The sequence below is a fragment of the Felis catus genome, chromosome C2 (assembly GCF_018350175.1).
Source record: "Felis catus isolate Fca126 chromosome C2, F.catus_Fca126_mat1.0, whole genome shotgun sequence".
Lineage (NCBI taxonomy): Eukaryota > Metazoa > Chordata > Mammalia > Carnivora > Felidae > Felis > Felis catus.
In genome coordinates this window covers 59,728,179-59,748,732 of record NC_058376.1, presented here as the reverse complement: position 1 = coordinate 59,748,732, position 20,554 = coordinate 59,728,179, and the positions used below count along the sequence as shown (strand labels likewise).

Below are 20,554 nucleotides of genomic sequence, written 5' to 3'. Positions count from 1 at the left end.
TTACCTAAGTTTCTCTTAGTTCAATTTAAACCTGGCCCTATTCTTATTCATTCATTAGAAATATAGAATAATTGAACAGATATTATTTTTAAAAAAAAATTTTTTTAACGTTTATTTTTGAGACAGAGAGAGACAGAGCATGAACGGGGGAGGGTCAGAGAGAGGGAGACACAGAATCTGAAACAGGCTCCAGGCTCTGAGCTGTCAGCCCAGAGCCCGACACGGGGCTTGAACTCACAGACCGCAAGATCATGACCTGAGCCGAAGTCTGCCGCTTAACCGACTGAGCCACCCAGGCGCCCCTAATTGAACAGATTTTAAATAGAAACTTGGGGGAATTCTCAAGTAGTCTTCTGCTAGCTATAGGCTAAAAATGTCCAATTCTTTTACATTTGCCCATCATTTAGTAAAGTGCATATTTTCTATGTACTGTGTCTTTGTAGAGGGATAGAAATGGAATAATTTCATGTGTGAAGTGCTATGAAAGAAACAAAGTATATGGAAATGTGTGAACAGAGGACCTACCATAGCCTTGGAGAAGGATGCTATTTAATCTTTTAGCTTCATATTGGCTTGTTGATATCATCCATTATCTATTTTATATCTAGTTGGTAGACCAGATTCTTTTTCCTACATGGTTTTCATCATCTGACTGTTCATTGCTTAGACTATTAATAAGAAATATTAATGAATAAATGTTGATTATTACTGCTTTTATGTGCTAGGCACTGTTCTAAGCATTTTTCAATAATTTTATGAGGTTGGTACTACTAATATGCTCACTGTATACATGAAGGAATGAGGGCACAGTGTTATTTAGAAACTCACTCTTAAGTTACACAGCAAGTAAATTAGAATTTTTTGGAAAACTTTTACATGTTCTAAAATGGTAGTATCCAATAGAACTTTCTGCCAGGATGGAATGTTCTGTGCTATCCAACCTAGTAGACACTAGCTACATGTAGCTATTGAATACTTGAAATTGGCTGGTCTGACAGAAATACTGAGCTTTAAATTTTATTTAGCATTAATTTATTAAGTCTAAGTTAAAATAGTCAAACTTGGCTACAGTTGACTGCATAGGACAGCATGAGTCTCAGATATAATATCCACAAAGGCAGGGAGTTTATTTTGTCTGTTTTGCTCAATGCTGAATTCATATTGCCTAGAGCTTTCCTGACAGGTAGTTGATACTTAATACATATTAGATGAATGAATAAATGAGATAATATGTGACGATGAAACATGTAAATGTTTGGGTGATAATAAAATAAATAAAGCCTCTTTAAGGTACATTCAGTCACCTTCTGGTTTGTTTACAGGTTCTGGGAAATGGCTCTAACATTCACTGGTCTCAAGCTTCAGGGTTCATTGGGTCGATTTGGCAAAACAGCCACTACTGATATAGAAGGTTACATGGAGCTCCCAGATGGGAAGGTGAGTGTAGCCACTATTCTACAAGAATAAAATTATGTTTCCAAGTGATGAAAATAGATGAAAGCACATTATACATTGTGAAAAGCACTGCCAATGTTAGTACTAATGAATACTATAATTGTGAATATAATGAACATTTCATTTTGCTTCTTCAGATTATCAATTTTAATTAATATACTTCCACAGAATTGTCCTAATCCACATATAAATATTATTTTTGTTTTGTGTCTACTAAATATTATACAAACGCATAACATATTTAATATATTAACATAGTGACATATTGTTTTTTATTACATCATGGAGTTGCAGTGTTTATAATGTTTATCTTTCCCTCTTCTTTTGTCATGATGGTCCAAGAGGACTTCCTGGCTCAAAGTTGTATATAGTCTTGCAGCTTTTGTTTTTATTGTCAGATTATTATTTAGGAAGATTGAACCACCCTATAGTGGCTCCTACAGACCCACTGTGCCTGTTTATTCTGTAACATTGTTAGTTTATCTTCTCTCTTCCCCTTATAAAATTTATGGGCATCTTGCCTATAGGGTCAGTTCTGCATTAATGATGCATTTGGCTTCCTATTAGGATGAGTTATATAGTATTATTTGTGAATGTCTCCGTTATAAGTAAATGCCAGCATACAAATATAATTTTGAGGAACAAAATGGGTTACCTAGTAGATATTCTCTACCTAGTATCTACCTAGTAGATATTCTCAATCTGAAATCATGTTATGTGGGAGGAAATAACAGTTCTTGGATGCTGGTTAAATACATATCCAAACGTATAAAATGATCATAAGTCATTTTAGCTTCAAATTCTGAATCCTACAAGAATTAAGCTAGGATAAAGATGGTTAAAACATGCCACAAGATAGATCTTTAAAAGGTTCAGTAGGATTCATGTGTATGTAGGGAGAAAAGAAGCCATTTTATTTATTTTTAACTTGTTTTATTTTTTATTTTTTTAAATTTATATCCAAATTAGTTAGCATATAGTGCAACAATGATTTCAGGAGTAGATTCCTTAGTGCCCCTTACCCATTTAGCCCATCCCCCCTCCCACAGCCCCTCCAGTAACCCTCAGTTTGTTCTCCATATTTATGAGTCTCTTCTGTTTTGTCCCCCTCCCTGTTTTTATATTATTTTTGTTTCCCTTCCCTTATTGTTCATCTGTTTTGTCTCTTAAAGTCCTCATATGAGTGAAGTCATCTGATTTTTGTCTTTCTCTGACTAATTTCACTTAGCATAATACCCTCCAGTTCCATCCACATCATTGCAAATGGCAAGATTTCATTCTTTTTAATTGCCGAGTAATACTCCAGTGTGTGTGTGTGTGTGTGTGTGTGTGTGTGTGTGTGTGTGTGTATCACATCTGCTTTATCCAGTCATCCATCGATGGACATTTGGGCTCTTTCCATACTTTGGCTATTGTTGATAGTGCTGCTATAAACATGGGGGTGCATGTGTCCCTTCGAAACAGCACACCTGTACCCTGTGGATAAATGCCTAGTAGTGCAATTGCTGGGTCGTAGGGTTGTTCGATTTTTAGTTTTTTTGAGGCACCTCCATACTGTCTTCCAGAGTGGCTGCACCAGCTTGCATTGCCACCAACAATGCTAAAGAGGTCCTCTTTCTCCGCATCCTGGCCAACATAGTGTTGTTGCCAGAGTTGTTAATGTTAGCTATTCTGACAGGTGTGAGGTGGTATCTCATTGTGGTTTTGATTTGTATTTCCCTGATGATGAGTAATGTTGAGCATTTTTTCATGTGTCGGTTGGCCTTCTGGATGTCTTTTTTGGAGAAGTGTCTATTCATGTCTTTTGCCCATTTCTTCACTGGATTCTTTGTTTTTTGGGTGTTGAGTTTGATAAGTTCTTGATAGATTTTGGATACTAACCCTTTATCTGATATGTCATTTGCAAATATCTTCTCCCATTCTGTCAGTTGCCTTTTAGTTTTGCTGATGGTTTCCTTCGCTGTGCAGAAAAAAGAAGCCATTTTAAATGAGAGACACACAAAAGGAAATGTTTAGAGTTAGGAACAAATAGCTAATATTTGGAATTCTACTTAGGAGGGAGCATTTATGTTGGGAAAGAGTGGGAAACTAGGTTGAGAAGAATGGTTGGGTCCTAGTGTATGAGGAGATTAACAGCCAGGCAGAACTACTATACATTGGAAGAGTAGAGTTGAAAATGAAGTTATGTATTAATCTGGCCACAAAATGCCAAATGAGTTGGAGGAAGGAAAATCTGGAGTCAAGGAGATGAGCTAAGAAGGAAGATATTACTTTCATTTCATTTTTCAGGACAAATGGAAAAAGAAAGCTAGACATGAGTGACATTTCAGAAGGGAAAGTCTTCCAGGTATCCGTGGCTTTGGGTGGTTTTGTCACTGGACAGAAGAAAGCAAGTCGAGATAAAGATTATCCAAAGTTAGCTGAGGTTTAATAATAGGTAAACCAGGTAGAATGGATAAGATTAGTAGACTGGGGATGTAGAAAAGATGGAGTAAATTACTTGGCATGAAGGAAATGGGGTGCAGAATGCTGGAGCAGGCAGGCAAGAATTAGATCCGAGTTTCCCCAAAGGTGTTTCATGGAACATTAGTCTGCACAGAATCTCTGTAAAAATAAGACTTTCCTGGTCAAATTCCTTTGTATCTAGAAATTTCTTTCAGTGATCTATATTAAAGTTTCCAGGGGATCCTAAAGAAAAGAAAGTTGTCTGATTTTGTTTATCCTAAAGAAAAGAAAGTTGTCTGATTTTGTGTATGTCTTCTGAGTTAATGTTAGTCAGAAGAGGAGCTTTTGAGCCAAGCTTCCTGGGTGAAAATCTTGATTCCTATTGGTATTTTGTGCAAGCCACTTAACTGTTCTGTTCAGTTTTTTTCTTTGTAAAATGGGAATAATAATAGTTAGGACTCCTATTGATCCATATGATTCCCTTGTGTGAATGAGGAAAACTATGTTTTCTGGGAAAATAAAGTGGCCAACCTGCATAACTGTACATGGTACCCTCAATAAATATACCTAGTTCATATGAGGTTTTAAGATTAATGTATGTAAAGTGCTCAAGTATCACTTGGCACAGAATCGATACTTAATTAGTATGACTTATTATGTAATACCAGTTAAAATTCCTAAGAACTAGTGTTTGGCGGTACATACTTGGATGTGCTGGATTAAATGGATTAATAGGAACTGGTTCCAGATGATTGTTCTTGTTTGAAATTGGATATTCTTATGCTATAATCTTCTGAGTTCAGTAATTTTTCTGAGTTGACAGTTTAAAAAACTTGTAACATTTGATATTATCACTCTTAAAAAGTAGAAACTCGTCTATCGAGAGGTTAAAAATGTCTCTAATTTTTGACTCCGTAATTCCACTCCTGGATTAGGCCCTCAAGAGCTAGGCAAAGAAGGCTATTTCAGATATATTTGAAAAATTACCAGCAACTTAGAGTGTAATCACGGTGATGTAACACTGTGCATAATGCTAGGAGGAAACCCATCACAATGTGATTAGTGCTTGTTTTTGAAGTAGTGAATTTTCATTTCTACATTTTCTTATTTTTCTATACTTACTTTGCTTCTCTTGATTATGTAAGTACAAAATCTTTAAAAATAAATCTCACCTGAATGTGAGGCATAAATATCCACGTTTGTCTGTTTTAATGCACATTCCTCCCTTTCTGCATCCCTGCCAGGTGCTCTCAGGGTCAGAGTGGGGCAACATGCTGGTGTGGGAAGGCGGCCTCATCAAAGTTGAGCTCTGTCGAGCTGCAAGAAAGTCTTGTCATCAGGGTCCCATTAACCAGATAGTGCTGGACGAGGGTGAAGTCATCACTATTGGGGCAGATGGATGTATTAGGGTAAGTTTTCTTGACGCTTGGTCAGGAGCGCCCACATCAAAGACTTACAGATGGCCCTACTGGTGTTATCAGATTTTTACTTCTCATAAAGGTCACTTTATAAAGGACATCAGTGGTCATTTACTCCTACGGCCAGCGCATTTAAAATCATACTTTCCTTGTGGTAAATATTTAAATTCTAGTCAAAATTAATTTATAGCATCTTAGCAGTGAAATTTTCTGAGGGGACCTTTTGTTATTTTGATTCTCTGGTTGAAATAGTAGTTTGGGAAAATGAAAACCTATTTTAGCAGACTATAAACAGTGGACACAGGTGTCCTTTCAAAACACACAGTGTGAATGGGTCATGTTTTAGGGATGAAAGTACCAAACATTCTTATTTTTGACTGAGGTTACTAACTAGAAATACACTCAAAAGTGAGCTGATAGGGTTTGCCTGTGGATACTCCACTCTCTTTTCTCGTTACACTGGTGAACTCACTTGTCCTCCCCTGTGGACACTATCTTGCCCATGGTGTGGGCTAAGCTGGAACATTGCTCCAGCATCTAAGTCCCCCTAGTAGTTATCAGACCACTTCTCCCACCCACCCATGTATATGGACCCTGCTGCTGCTGGCAAACCTGGAGGCTTATGATTTGCCCTGTGGTCCTTTTGGCACATATTCCTACTGGTGCCTTTCCAAGAAAGTGGTAGTATTCTCTGGACTTTCCTTAGGAAGTATTATTTTCAGAAGTAAGACTGTATTTTAGAAAATAATCTCGTCACCCTGTTGACGTATATTGAGATTACAACGTCTAGCTATATCTCTCCCAGTCTGTCTTCTTACCATTGGCTTTTTGAACCCAAGTATAAATTTTTGCGTTTACCATATTAAATTTAATTTTGTTAGATTTTACTAAATTGCTCTGGAAATTTTTATGTCCTTTCTTTTGTCATATAGCGTATTTACCGTCCAAGATATAGGTCACCCCAAAATGTCAAAATACCAACTGAAGGGAAATCTCAAGATTAAAGAAATTAAATACTTCACAGATGGTCCTTTAATGAACACCACTAATTTCTAAACTGGCTTCCTTTTTAAATGTCACCCTAATCTCTTTAGTCTTTTATAGTAAATCTCTACCTCTAACCCTTTGGGAAAAACCTAGCCCAACTCCCAGGAGTCCATCTGACCTGTGGATCTGGGTCTCTCCCCTGTGGAGCTAGTCTATGGGACAGCACCAGTCCTCCCTGAAGTTACTTTCCCTAAGGCTGAGTTATTGAGTATGGGTTAACGGGGTGGGGTGTGTCAACAGATCCATCCAGGGTGGGCTCTGGGACTTTGTGCAGGAAGTCCTTCTCAATCTCTCTGCTGTGTGAGGTGAAACTGCTCCCTCATGCTTTCCATAGTGTTCTGTTGTCTGTCCCAGAACAGCAATCCTTACCTGAATAGTACAGTCTAAATCAATGATGAAAAACACTTTCTCATGACAACCTCATCTACACACCTTTTCTCTGCTTGTAATGAGGATTGAGTATGGATCATGAAGTCTATTTCCCCTTTCCAGAGGCCCACTGGTAAAATCAAAACAGGGCTCATTATAGTGTCTTGCCAAATAACCAAACCATTTACTCCAAATGGCCACTTTACATGCAGAAACACCTGATAGACCCCTTGACATCAAGTTTACTCTGGGCTAATTAGAATTTTTATTCAGGCTGAGTTTTCTCACTAAGCTCCATCCATGCAAAGGAAACGATCATAATTTATTATCCTCCAGTTGGAACCAATATCCCAGGGGTTGAGTTTTGGCTGGTGTTGTCATTACCCCTACTCACTAATTTGCATGCAACAAGAAGAAATCACTTTTGAAAAAAAAAGTCAGAGCCTTTTCTTACAGAAAATGTAAATTCAGAAACTGCTGATTGATTGAAATATTTTCTTATTTTATAAGATCTGGGATTTTGAGACCATAGATACTGCTGACACTATAGATGAGACTGGATTGTTAGAGATCGAGCCCATTAATGAGCTTCAAGTAGGCAAGCATGTCAAACTCTTCTCTATGATAAAGATGAGCGACATGGGAAATAACATTTGGTTGGCTCAAGTAAGTTGCATTCTTCCCTCTTGGCTCTTTAAAGTTACCTGCACATAAAATTAAAGTAACAATTTATTGCCACTGTGTTACTAAGTCCATTTTACTATTAAAACTACTATGGATATATCCTTAATTTTGGTATTTGCTGCCCTACAAGCAATTGTCTACAACCGCATTGGAGATGTAGGATTCATTATAGCCACTGGTAAATCTGCCCAGTTTGGCCTGCACCCATGACTTCCATCTGCTATAGAGAAACCTACACCCATCTCCGCCCTATTCTACTCAAGCACCACAGTAGTAGCTAGGGTCTTTCTATTAATTCGCTTCCATCCACTCCTGGAGCACAACAAAACCATTCAAACACTCACACTATACCTAGGAGCTCTCACAACCCTATTTACAGCAAACTGTGCTTTAACACAAAATGATATTAAAGAAATCGTTGCCTTTTCCATCTCAAGTCAATTGGGACTTCTACACAGAAAACCACTTAGCATTCTTATTATATTAAACTATTTGTAATACAAAAATGCTTCATTTATTGTGTGTTCTAAGATATATAGAAGTTGCTTTTGTTAAATTTCAGTCACACTTTATTTTTTATAAATGTTTATTTTTGAGAGATAGAGGGTGGGGAGGGGCAGAGAGAGAGGGGGACAGAGGATCAAAAGCACTCACAGCAGCAAGCCCAATGTGGGGCCTGTACTCCCCAACCTTGAGACTATGACCTGAGGTGAAGTCGGATGCTCAGCTGACTGAGTCACCCAGGTGCCCTCAATCACACTTTAAAATATATGTAAACTTTTGGTATTACTGTTTGTCCTTTATTTTAACTAGATCACAGGAAGAAAATTTCTTTTTATTTGATAAAAGTTCAAAATGATAAAACAAACTATTGTTATGTATTTAATTTTTAGGATGCCAATGGAGCCATATGGAAGCTTGACCTTAGTTTTTCAAATATTGTAAGTTGCCTATTTTTCTTATCTTTTTTCCTAATTCTTATAATAACAATCTGTTATTCTTCTTTAAAAGATACTTTATCTTTCTCCATATTTGATCATTGTTCCCATCAAAAACTTGTCCAACATGTCCTGGTCCTGAGAATTTATTATCTCTCTCTCTGATTTTATAAAAAAGAAAAGGAGGTATCTCCTAGCAAAATCCACCAGAAAAGTGGCAATTGGCAATGCCTAACGTTATCAAGTGCTTTACAGTTGTCATAAACTTATGGCATTTTCATTTATATGATCTTCTGTAACCCTCACAGTTACCCTGATGAGCAGGTAGGCTTTTGCTATTACCTCATTTTACTGGTGAAGAAATGGAAAGCCTGCAAGTACAATTCCAATACTTGCTTTTCCTAATTCCAAGAGTCCAGCACTCTTTCTAACTTATGCTTTTAAAAATTTCTATTCAGTTAAAATCACATGTGTGTTATAGGGTTATATATATAAATCTATTATTTTTTTAATGTTTATTTTAGGGAGAGACAGAGTGTGAGTAGGGGAGGGGTACAGAGAGAGGGAGACACAGAATCTGAAGCAGGCTCCAGGCTCCGAGCTGTCAGCACAGTGATGGACACAGGGCTCGGACCCACGAACCACAAGATCATGACCTGAGCCGAAGTCGGACGCTTAATCGACTGAGCCACCCAGACGCCCCAACTATGTATATATTTTTTAAACTTGACCTTAATTTGATGTTAACTTCTTTGAGATCTGATAGGGTCTCTTTTATTATTAGACCCAAGATCCAGACTGCCTCTTCTCCTTCCATTCTGGAGCTATCGAAGCCTTGGCAGTCTCTCCTCTCACTTATCTCATGGCCACTACTGCCTTGGACTGTAAGTAGAACTCTAAATGAAAATATAGCTGGCCTTTTTTGTTTTGTTTTCCACATAAAATTTTCTATGTGTTTGATGAAAAGCACTTGACAGTTTTTCCAAAAGGAAGCCTCTTGCTGCAAGAGAGGTGAGTTTTTACGTAGGGGAGAGAAACTGAAGTGCAGCAGCCTTGGTTATTGTGAGAGATTAAGGGCACAGTAAGTTGCTCAAGAAGATGCTATTCATTTTGGCATTATCCACATTCGTGCTTTTCCTATTTATTTTTCACCTTCTTTCTTTCTTCCTGATGTATGGTGAATCTATGTGGGCTGTGCAAGGTGAACTTGATCAGTAGTTGTTTTCTTTATTATCCATGCTTGCAAATTACCTGGTTGAGGATATACATGTAAAATTTTGACTGAAGAAAGCCTATTAGATTATTGGTTGATTGAACTATTTGTGAAATTTCTTATAATGCTCAACATGTAAAGGAAGCCAAGGTTATTTCAAAAGATATATGTGTGTGTGTGTGTGTGTGTGTGTGTGTGTGTGTGTGTGTGTGTGTGTATATATATATATATATATATATATATATATATATATATATATAATTTATTTCTTTTAAAACTGGTTTTCTATAGGCTCTGTTCGAATCTATGATTTTGCTGGCAAAACTCCTTTGGCTCAGATGAGATTCAAACAAGGAGGTACTGCCCTCACCTGGGTACCCCGACTGGTGAGTTTATTATGATTATCTTCTACTAAGATCTATTGGTAAATATGGCCTATCAGTGCTATTTCTTGGAAATCTATTTTATACCCTGGGTTTTAGAGGAAAATAAAAATTTTAACTTTATTCACTCATAATGCGAATCTAGTTCAGATCATCATGACCTTGCTTTTGTGGTTATGGTCCTGTTTTAATAAAAATCTATTTTTATGCCACCTGCAGGTTAGTAATTATTCCATGTTACAAAATTATTGCCCAACAGAACTTTGGGTATCTATCCTCTATCAGACTCTGATTTCATTCATTCTAGTTATATTCCTGGTGTGCCTGCAGTGTGCTGGGGCTTGTTCTAGCTTCTGGGAATGTAACAAGGAACAGAAAGACAAAAATACTTGCCCTCATACACCTTACACTTTAGTGGGAGGGAGGAGGCAGAAATGGACAATACAGAAAAATAAGTAACATACGTGATAATGATAAGAGCTATGAAGAAAATTAGGCAGAGGTAGAGAGTTGTTCTTTATCCATTACAATGTAGTAAACTACCGTAAAATGTAGCGGCATAAAACAGCAAACATTTTATTTTGCTCACATTTTCTCTGGATTGGGAAATCACGTAAAGTCTTCTTTATCACAAGCCTGGCATCTGGGCTGAAGGCTAGGCTAAGCTGGGCGCTCAACAGGAGTGCCTGCTTAATGGCTTCTCCTTGTGGCTTGGGCTTTACCACAGCAGGGTGGCCTCAGGACAGCCACATACTTCTTACATGACAGCTAATGACTCCGAGATCTAGTGTTTCAACAAAAGGCCGAAGCTGCTGGCCTTCTATGACCAGTCTCGGAAGTCACATAATGTCATTTATACCATACTCACTTGAGTGAAGCTGTCACAAGCCCCACCCAGATTCAAGGAGGGGATTTCTCCATGGGAGGCATGTCAAAGAATTTGCAGCTATTTTTCAAAATATCATGGGAGTATTTGGGGAATGTTTTATCTTTACTGTTTTGGGTTGAAGTCAAAGAGAAAATGTTTCGGGACCAAAATAAATGTGGACATGGCTAGAATGGAGGAGAATTTAGTGATAGAATCAAGACCAGAAAGACAACTCAGGCCAGGGAATAGAAGCAGAACAATGATGAGGTTTAGAACAAGTAGAAACCACAGAGTATTTGTCTTACCAAACCTGGCTCACTCTATTCCATTTCATTTACACTCTTACCTGAAGTATTTAAAATACAGCTATATAATTAAATAATTTATCAGATGGTCATTCGATGTCCATAGAATGTTTCCCTTTTTTAGTCTCATATCCAAGTAATGATCATTGGATATCATGCTGGAATTGAAGTGCCTTTTCTCTATGCCCTCTCGCTTCTCTAGAAAACTCTTTATGACTCAGCTTAGGTCAAACATCATCTCCTCTGCATAGCCCTTTGTGACCCTATCTTCTAGTAGAACTAGGTACTACTTCCTCTGGTTTTTTTTAAAGCACTGCTTATATACCAATTTTATGATACTTATCGTATCACAATGTACTAAGATAAACTGCTTTATTGTATCTTTCCCACCAGACTGTTCTTCATGGTGACAACCACACTTTATTCTTCTTTGAACCTCCAGTACCTCTATAGTACATTTAGACACACAGTATATGTTTATTGATTGAACAACATTCAAGGAATTGGATGGAGTACAGTTTTCTTATTACCAAGATTCTCATAACTGCCTGGCCTCAGGGATGATCGCTCTACTCTAAAGAACAGCAGGGCTCTTGCCTTTCTCCTGAATGCCTTCCAAGATAGCAGATTTAGTATATTCAGATGTTGCTAGATTTCTATCTCCAGCCCATACTTCTTGGAGCTGCAGACCATGTGCCATCCTCATTTTGAGTTTCCCAGGGGACCTCAATCCCAACGTGTCCAAGACTAGATTCATGATACTCTGTTGGCCTCCCCCCAACCCCCCTCCAAAACAATAATGGCAGCAACAAACCACACACACACATGTGCTTGGCTTCCTCCTAGTGTTACCTAACTCAGTAAATGTCTCAGTAATCCCTCTGTCCTCCTCCCCCATATTCAGTTGTCACCAAATAGGACCATTATAACTCTCTAAACTATGCCCATATCCCTCCTCTCTGCAATGCCACCTCAAACCCAGTGATCATAATCACTCTCCTGGAGTAAGGTAGCCATCTCTTCAAAGGTCTCCAAAGGTCTTCCTGCATCCTATCTAGGCCATCTCGGTTCTGTTTTGCACAATGCATCTAGGATGACTTTTCTGAAATATCAAGTCTGGTCACATCACCTCCCTTACCCACACATACCCAAGCCCCCAACTAAAAACCTTTTAATGGCTTCCCACTGCTCTTGGGATGAAGACTATCCTTATAAGCTACTTTTTGACCTGGTGCTTGCTTATCCCCCTCTCTGGCCTGTTGTGGAAGCCCTGTTCCCTCACTCAGTCTGCTGTAGTCAAACTAACTTTTTCCTGAGTTACGTTCTTTCCTGCCACATGACCTTTGCACAAGCTATGTCTTCTCCCAGGAGTGTTTCTCCCACCTCCCTAGACTTAGTTAATTTCTGGGCATCTTTCTGATCTCCGCTCTACCATCTCTTCTTTAAAGAAGTCCTCAGTCTAGGTCAGATTTCTTTGTTATATGCTCTCCGAGATCATTTCTTTCCTTTAGTGTTTATTTCTGTTCAGAATTTAACATTCATCTGTGTGATTAACATCTGTCCTCCCGCTAGATCCTAAATTCTGTGAAACCAGGGACAAACTGTTCATGCGCTCCCTTGGGTGGCTGGTGATAGGTGCCTGGCATGTGGTAGAAGGATGCGCCGCCAACATTTGCTCCAGTGCTTGAATTGCCATTATTTACCTGTCTCACGATCAGCAATGATAAGGAGCTGTTCTAAAATAGAGGTTACCAGAAAGTGATATAAGGAATTAGCAGTGAACAGTCAATATTAAATTACTTAGCTGAATAAAATACAAAGTTATCTGTTATGTAGCACAACTTTCTGAATCAACTAATTTCACATTTGTTGCATTTAATTTTTATCCAAGGTAAGCTACACTGGAGCACAGATTATCGTAGGATTCGAAGATGGAGTTGTTCGAATTCTTGAACTTTATGATCCAAAAGGGCTCACGGTTTTTGCAGGACGGAAGAAAATTTCAGATGCAGATATTAATTTGAAACAGGTTTTCAAGCCCCATACTGCTCGTGTCACTGCCTTAGCTTATGAACGTGATGGAGAAATTCTAGCTACAGGGGTAAGTGGTAGATTTCCTTTTGTTTCCTATTGAGCTTTCATGGTTCAACTTGTCTTATCAGTCTTCCTACTTGATCTAATGTATTTGCTGAGGTACACTTTTTTTTTCTTTTTGCTGACGTGCACTTTTGAGAAAAATGCAGTTTTGCTTTCTTTGTGTTCATATTCTTTCAGTGTAGTCAGTGCATGACATTTCAAAATTTTCTTGCAGATTGAGTTCTAATGCTTATTTTAAATGAATGGAAAATTTCAACGGGGAATTATGATCAGTGTTTTATACATAATCAATATTCTATCATATAGGTATGTTCGTATATAAAATTGCCATAAGCGAAGAGAATATGTAAATTTTTCATGCGTTGATAGGGGAGCATATGCTTTGTGGAACTTTTGGTGAGTTAATCTATGTACAGGTATGGTGATTGTTTTTTTCAGAAAGATATTGGAACACTTGGTTTGTCAGACATTTTCATGGGGGACATGAAGCAAATACTTGAAATGTGAATTTTCCCAGCATAATCTGGGATCTATGATTATCATAGGTATAAATATACAGTGGGTATACTGTAACTATTAAATGCTACTCTATACTCTGTGGGATATATTTCAAAAAGAATACATATCTGATGGGTATTTCTCTTTTTCTTAGAGTAGAGATCAAACCGTCTTCTTCTTCGAGGTAGAAAAGGATTATAAGCCAATCGGTTATATTACTACTCCTGGACCTGTTTGCCAGTTAGTATGGTCTTCAGTTTCCCATGTGAGTAATTATTATTTGTCTTCATGCTTAAATCTCAATTACTGCATAATGAAGTGATCTGGAAGATAGAGAATAGCAAGTAGAATGATTAGTCCCACTCCTGGGTCCTGCAGTGAGGGGTCAGGAATGCTTCTTAGCTTGGCTAGTAGCATATCACTGAGGAGCCCAATGTCCTACTCACTATCTCCTCTCTCTTCCATGCTCTAATTAATTGGTCATGATCCACTCTGAGAACATTGAGGTCTATCAGGCTTTGCTTTAGTAACAATGGTGACTCTATTGAGATACATATGTTGTAATGTGTTGGCTTGGATCTGTCAGTCCTTTTGACATTCAGAAGTTCACTTCAAAGGTCTGAATGTACTTGCCCTCATCTTTATCTCTTTACTTGTCTTCTACCCCCTTCTACCTCCATTTTGTCTTCTAATCTTCCATTGACTCTTTCCTAACATCAGCTGGTGATTAGGTATTAACTATTGATCTTATTTAATGCCTCTAATTTCCCTAAGTTCAAGCATAGGATAATTCAGTTGTCTAAATATCGATTGTCTAAACCAGGTGCTATACTGTGTTCTAGGATAATAATAGTGATGAACTGGGGTTCCTGGGTGGCTCAGTCGGTTGAGCTTCTGACTTCAGCTCAGGTCATGATTTCATGGTTCATGGGTTTGAGCCCCACATTAGGCTCTGTGCTGACAGCTGAGAGCCTGGAGCCTACTTTGGATTCTGTGTTTCCCTCTCTCGCTGCCCTCCCCTGCTCACACTCTGTCTCTCTATCAAAAATAAATAAACATTAAAAAAAATTTAAAAAAATAGTGATGAACTGCATGGAGGTGTTCTCAGGATTATTGAAGTAACATGTGTAGCCTACTTTAAACTCTTCTAAAGACAAGGGCTATAACAATATAGTGGTATATAGAAAAAACTTTTTTTTAAGTTAACATACTCGTTGTTTTCATCTTTGCTAGGCACTGATGTATTCAATACGCAGTATAAAACAATCTCTTCTGAAAGGGAAAAAAATGCACCTATTTAAGAAGTTAAATAACTATCACAGAACAATACAAAGTTTTACAAGGGAATTGGTGACTAAATGTCAGTGGTATAGACAATATGTGCTCTGAATATAGAGCAGGGAAATGTCAAGAAGGGGATAAGTTAACATAACTTATTTTGTACTATTTTACCTTAATTTTGAGGAATTGGTAGGATGTGGGCATTTGGAGAGAAGGTAAGTGCAGATGGTTTAGGTGAAGGAAACAAAACCTGCCAAGGGAGCTCTGTGTTAAAGCATGAATGCAACATGTGGTATTATGTACACCCTTTAATCATTTTCCTTAGATTCAAAGTAAAAAATCCAAAAAAGTTAGGAATGGTGGGTGGGAAGATGGTGGGTGTGACTATAGAGGGGCCTCTTGAAGATCTTTATGGTGATGGGATAGTTTTGCATCTTGATTGTGGTGAATGGTTACACAAATCTACATCTATAAAATGACCTAGAACTCTACACACATTCTATATTAATGTCAATTTCCTGGTTTCCATATTGTTGCCTAAGAAGTCACCAATGGGGAAAACTGGGTGAAGGATACATGGTTCCTCTCTGTACTATCTTTGCAACTTCTTGTGAATCAAAAATTATTTTGAAGTAAGAAGCTAAAAATTTTTTTTAATAGGCATGAGACGAAACCCCCCCAACATAATTCAAAAGTTATTTCAGGCAATGCTGCCAATTAGTGGTTGTATTTCTAATATTATTTGGGAATTACTAATGTCAAAGAAAATTACCCCCATTTCATAATATATACATGTATCAAACCATCTATCGTTATATTTCAATAGAGATGTGGAAAAAGGTAAATGACCATACGTAGCTGATACCCTGCATACTTTAGTTGTCTAAATTGCCCTAGATGTTAGCTTCCACTAGCTCTCAATGGTCAGACCTCCTGCCTTCCTGAATGCATTAAACTTCTGCCCATTATTTATAATTTGTGTTTCCAATAAGGAAACGTGCACAGAGAATCATTTGGCCTGCCGTGGTCACTACCATGATCACTTTGGGCAGATGAGAGGCAGATGGGACAACTGGGCAGCTGTGTTCCAGACATGTGACCAGGGCATGAAATACTATGTGGACGAGAGCTATGTATGAGGTAGAATTGACAGAATTTGGTGATCTTTTGAATTTTGGGGGGTAATTTTGAAGTGTCTAAATGAAACTCCTCAGTTTCTCTAAGACATGTTCTTTTGCCTACATTATTCTGGGGCCACTGTTCTCTGTTGCTGAAACCAGAAAATCTTGAGAATCATTCCAGTCTCTTCCTTACCTCTAACCACCCTGCCCTTCAGTGGTTCACTAAGCTTCTTTGATTATGCATCCTAAACATCCCTGCCTTCTCTTCGATATCCTAGATGTAAACATAATAACTGTAGATAAAAGTAAATAGCATTCAAATAAATGAAAGTGAAGTGAAAACTAATGGACCATTTGGAAGAAATGAACAAACCCTGTTCCCATGCAGTTTAGAGGTGTAAATGCTTTATGGCAAAGGCCCAGCAGAACGTCAGGCTCACTTTCCTGCATTTCCCATTTCGCTGGAATCCTGTCCTCTCAAGTCCTAATTTGTTTGAGTAGCTTTGAACTTCAGCTTTTGTCTCTTCATCTCTGAGAGAATCCCCAAAGCTCTAGGACACTGCCTTGTGTTTGGCTTCTAGGTCTCATGCAAACTGTTGGCAATTTGTCCTTAGGAGGCAATTGGTCCTTCCTACTATCCGACATCAATTCCTGTCTACCTCTGCATCTGCCTGCCCTCTTCCCTTTTTTATAATAGAGGTGGCCTCTTCCTTCCCACATGGAGCCAATTCTGAGTCCTGTCCTTTGGATTGTACTCTCTCCCACTTTTTTCAAGATTTCATATTACTTATTTTCTCTTTTCTGTCATATAAATTTAGCCTCACCTGTTTACTGGATCATTTCCATCAGCATTTAAATATATTCAAGTATCTCCCATGGGAAAAAAAAGTTGCTTGACCTCCTGTTCTCCTCTAGCTGCTGTGCCATCTTTCTCCTTCTGACTTTTCTAAGAGGAATAATTATTCCTATTGACTTTTGCTAGTATCTACTCTCATCATTCTACCAAATCAGCTCCTGTGAAGACACCAGTGATATCCATCCATTTAACATTTTCCATTCTTATCTTTCTTGACCTCTTAGCCTCATTTGAACCTGTTGACCCTTACTTTCTCTTTTAAATACCACTTCCCTTTGGCTTTTGTGACCTTATGCTCTCCTAGTTCCCTCGTCTACATCTTGTCATTCCTTTTCAGTCTCCCTCACCCAATTCCTAAGTATTGTTTCCCTAAGGCTGTGTCCTGATCTCTCTTCTCATTCCCAAGCCCATAAATTCCTTAAAAGCCCAGATGTGCCACTGGATATTTGCAGATGGTATATCCTTTGTATAGCACACCCTTCAAACCTACCCACAACTTACTGTGTAATTGTCTTCTACTCCTCCTTCACCTTGAAGCTTAGATACCACCTTCTCGGGAAGCCTTACACAGCCTCCTTTATTCTGGTGGCACTCCTGCAACACTTGTTGCAGTTACAATTTACATTTATTTATAGGATTTGTTAAATGACAGGCCCTCTTGTTGGAGGTAAACTCCATCGTGCCAGACACTGTATTTATTTTTCTTATAATTTTACCCCTAGTGCACTACAAAATGCTAGATACATAGTCTATACATAATAATTATAGAATGACAGAGTGAATAAAAATTTTGAATAATGTGTCTATGGAGTATCAAGATGGGCCTCTGTCTCCCCCCCCCCCGTTCTTCCCCCACTTGCACTCTCCCTCCCTCTCTCTCAACAATAAATAGGCATTAAAAAAAAGATGGGGATTTCCCGTATATGGTTAAATATGTGATTTTTGAGCTCAAGGGAGAGGTTTGGCCTAGAGAGATAGATTCACTCAGAATTTAATTGTGCATGAATGGTAATGAAGCTTTGGGTTGCCTATAAGATTTCCCAGGGAATGTTTATGGAGTGAGAGGAGAAGAGGGTAGAAGACAAAAACCTTGGGAATGTCCACAATTAATGAACTTGGGCAGATGGAGGATGATCCATCAAAGGAGGCTGAGACTGTATGTGCCATCCACACACTGCATGTTTCCCTTGGCACTCCTAATTTCAAAATTCTGCCCTTTGGGCAAACATATTTTGCAACTACATTTTTGGCTCAGAAAATATGTTATGGCATCTATAAGGGAAACAAACATAAATCTAATTTTAACAGTTAGCTTATTAATAGTAATATAATCGATATTAATAACTGTACATAGTGATTAATAAGATGATTTATTACTGAAGTGAGGAATTAAGTATTAATTTTCAAAAGTGTATAGTATATATAGCAATGATATTTTTCCTCGTTTATAATCTTTTTGAGCTATGCTTCTAAAAACTTGCCTAAATGTAAATGATATATTTAATCTTTCTTTTTTAGCCTGAAAGTACTTTACTGATTTTCTGTGAGAATGGCTATGTTCTTGAAACTCCATTTCCAACTATAAAGGAGGAAGAAGATCATGATGCAGTTTCCTATGAAATCAAAGACATGCACATAAAATGTTTTCATTTCTCAAGTGTCAAATCTAAGATCCTGGTATGTAAGATCCTTGAAGCATTACCTTCTAATATGTTTTGTCTTAGAATACAAAATGTCCTATAAAAGTGCTGGTGAAGTACCAAGAAGAATAATACCTATACCCTGGCTTTAGAGAGCTTGTAAGCTGGTAGGAAACAGCTGACTGTATTAGAAGGTGACTGTATTTGAACAGATGTCAAAATCAAAGTACAAAGAAAATAATTTTAGTGGTGTGCAGTGCAACAAATATGCTTTTAATGGAGAGATAAGAGAAGATCAGAGATGACTAGATGCAGGTGACATTTAGTCACTTAGAAAATAGGAAGGATTTTGCAATACAGCATCCTGTCTTGATAAAAACCCTCAAGAAAGTAGGGATAGAAGGAGCATACCTCACGATCATAAAAGCCATATATGAACGACCCAATGCTGATATCATCCTCAATGGGGAAAAACTGAAAGCTTTCCCCCTAAGGTCAGGAACAAGACAGGGATGTCCACTCTCATCACTGTTATTCAACATAGTATTGGAAGTCTTAGCCTCTGCAATCAAACAACACAAAGAAATAAAAGGCATCCAAATCGGCCAGGAGGAGGTCAAACTTTCAGTCTTTGTAGATGACATGATGACATGATACTCTATATGGAAAACCCTAAAGATTATACCAAAAAACTGCTAGAACTGATTCATGAATTCAGCAAAGTTGCAGGATATAAAATCAATGCACAGAAATCGATTGCATTCCTATACACCAACAACGAAGCGACAGAAAGAAAAATCAAGGAATCGATCCCATTTACAGTTGCACAAAAAACCATAAAATACCTAGGAATAAATCTAGCCAAAGAGGTGAAACATCTATACACTGAAAACTATAGAAAGCTTATGAAAGAAATTGAAGAAGATACACACACACTCAAAATGGACAAAGATTCCATGCTGCTGGATAGGAAGAACAAATATTGTTAAAATGTTGATACTACCCAAAGAAATCTACATATTCAATGCAATCCCTGTCAAAGTAACACCAGCATTCTTCACAGAGCTAGAACAAATAATTCTAAAATTTGTATGAAACCAGAAAAGATGCCAAATAGCCAAAGCGATCTTGAAAAAGAAAACCAAAGCAGGGGCATCACAATCCCAGACTTCAAGCTATATTACAAAGCTGTAATCATCAAGACAGTATGGTACTGGCACAAGAACAGACACTCAGATCAATGGAACAGAATAGAGAACACAGAAATGGACCCACAAATGTATGACCAACTAATCTTTGACAAGGCAGGAAAGAATATCCAATGGAATAAAGACAGTCTCTTCAGCAAGTGGTGCTGGGAAAACTGGACAGCGACATGCAGAAGAATGAACCTGGACCACTTTCTTACACCATACACAAAAATAAACCCAAAATGGATGACTTCAATGTAAGACAGGAAGCCATCAAAATCCTCGAGGAGAGAGCAGGCAAAAACCTCTTTGATCTTGCCTACAGCAACTTCTTACTCAACATGTCTCCAGAGGCAAGGGAAACAAAAGCAAAAACGAACTACTGGAACCTCATCAAAATAAAAAGCTTCTGCACAGTGAAGGAAACAATCAGCAAAACTAAAAGGCAACTGATGGAATGGGAGCAGATATTTGTAAATGACATGTCCAATAAAGGGTTAGTATCCAAAATCTATAAAGAACTTATCAAACTCAACACCCAAAAAACAAAGAATCCAGTGAAGAAATGGGCAAAAGACCTGAATAGACACTTCTCCAAAAAAGACATCCAGAAGGCCAACCAACACATGAAAAAATGCTCAACATCACTCATCACCAGGGAAATACAAATCAAAACCACCATGAGATACCACCTTATACCTGTCAGAATGGCTAACATTAACAACTCAGGCAACAACAAATGTTGG

At 38.0% G+C, this 20,554-nt stretch overlaps 1 protein-coding gene across 5 annotated transcripts in view; it reads left to right on the top strand.

Annotated features, from left to right (window-relative positions):
- Positions 1–20,554, top strand: part of CFAP44 (cilia and flagella associated protein 44) — a 149,772-nt gene that overhangs the window by 27,219 nt on the left and 101,999 nt on the right. For all 5 annotated transcript variants that reach the window (XM_019839725.3, XM_003991635.5, XM_023260139.2 and 2 more), the window contains 9 exons: positions 1,323–1,437; positions 5,145–5,309; positions 7,245–7,400; positions 8,312–8,359; positions 9,141–9,240; positions 9,861–9,955; positions 13,017–13,226; positions 13,875–13,985; positions 18,497–18,655. In XM_019839725.3, coding sequence (XP_019695284.2) covers positions 1,323–1,437; positions 5,145–5,309; positions 7,245–7,400; positions 8,312–8,359; positions 9,141–9,240; positions 9,861–9,955; positions 13,017–13,226; positions 13,875–13,985; positions 18,497–18,655 — 1,159 coding nt within the window. The remainder of the gene's footprint in view (positions 1–1,322; positions 1,438–5,144; positions 5,310–7,244; positions 7,401–8,311; positions 8,360–9,140; positions 9,241–9,860; positions 9,956–13,016; positions 13,227–13,874; positions 13,986–18,496; positions 18,656–20,554) is intronic.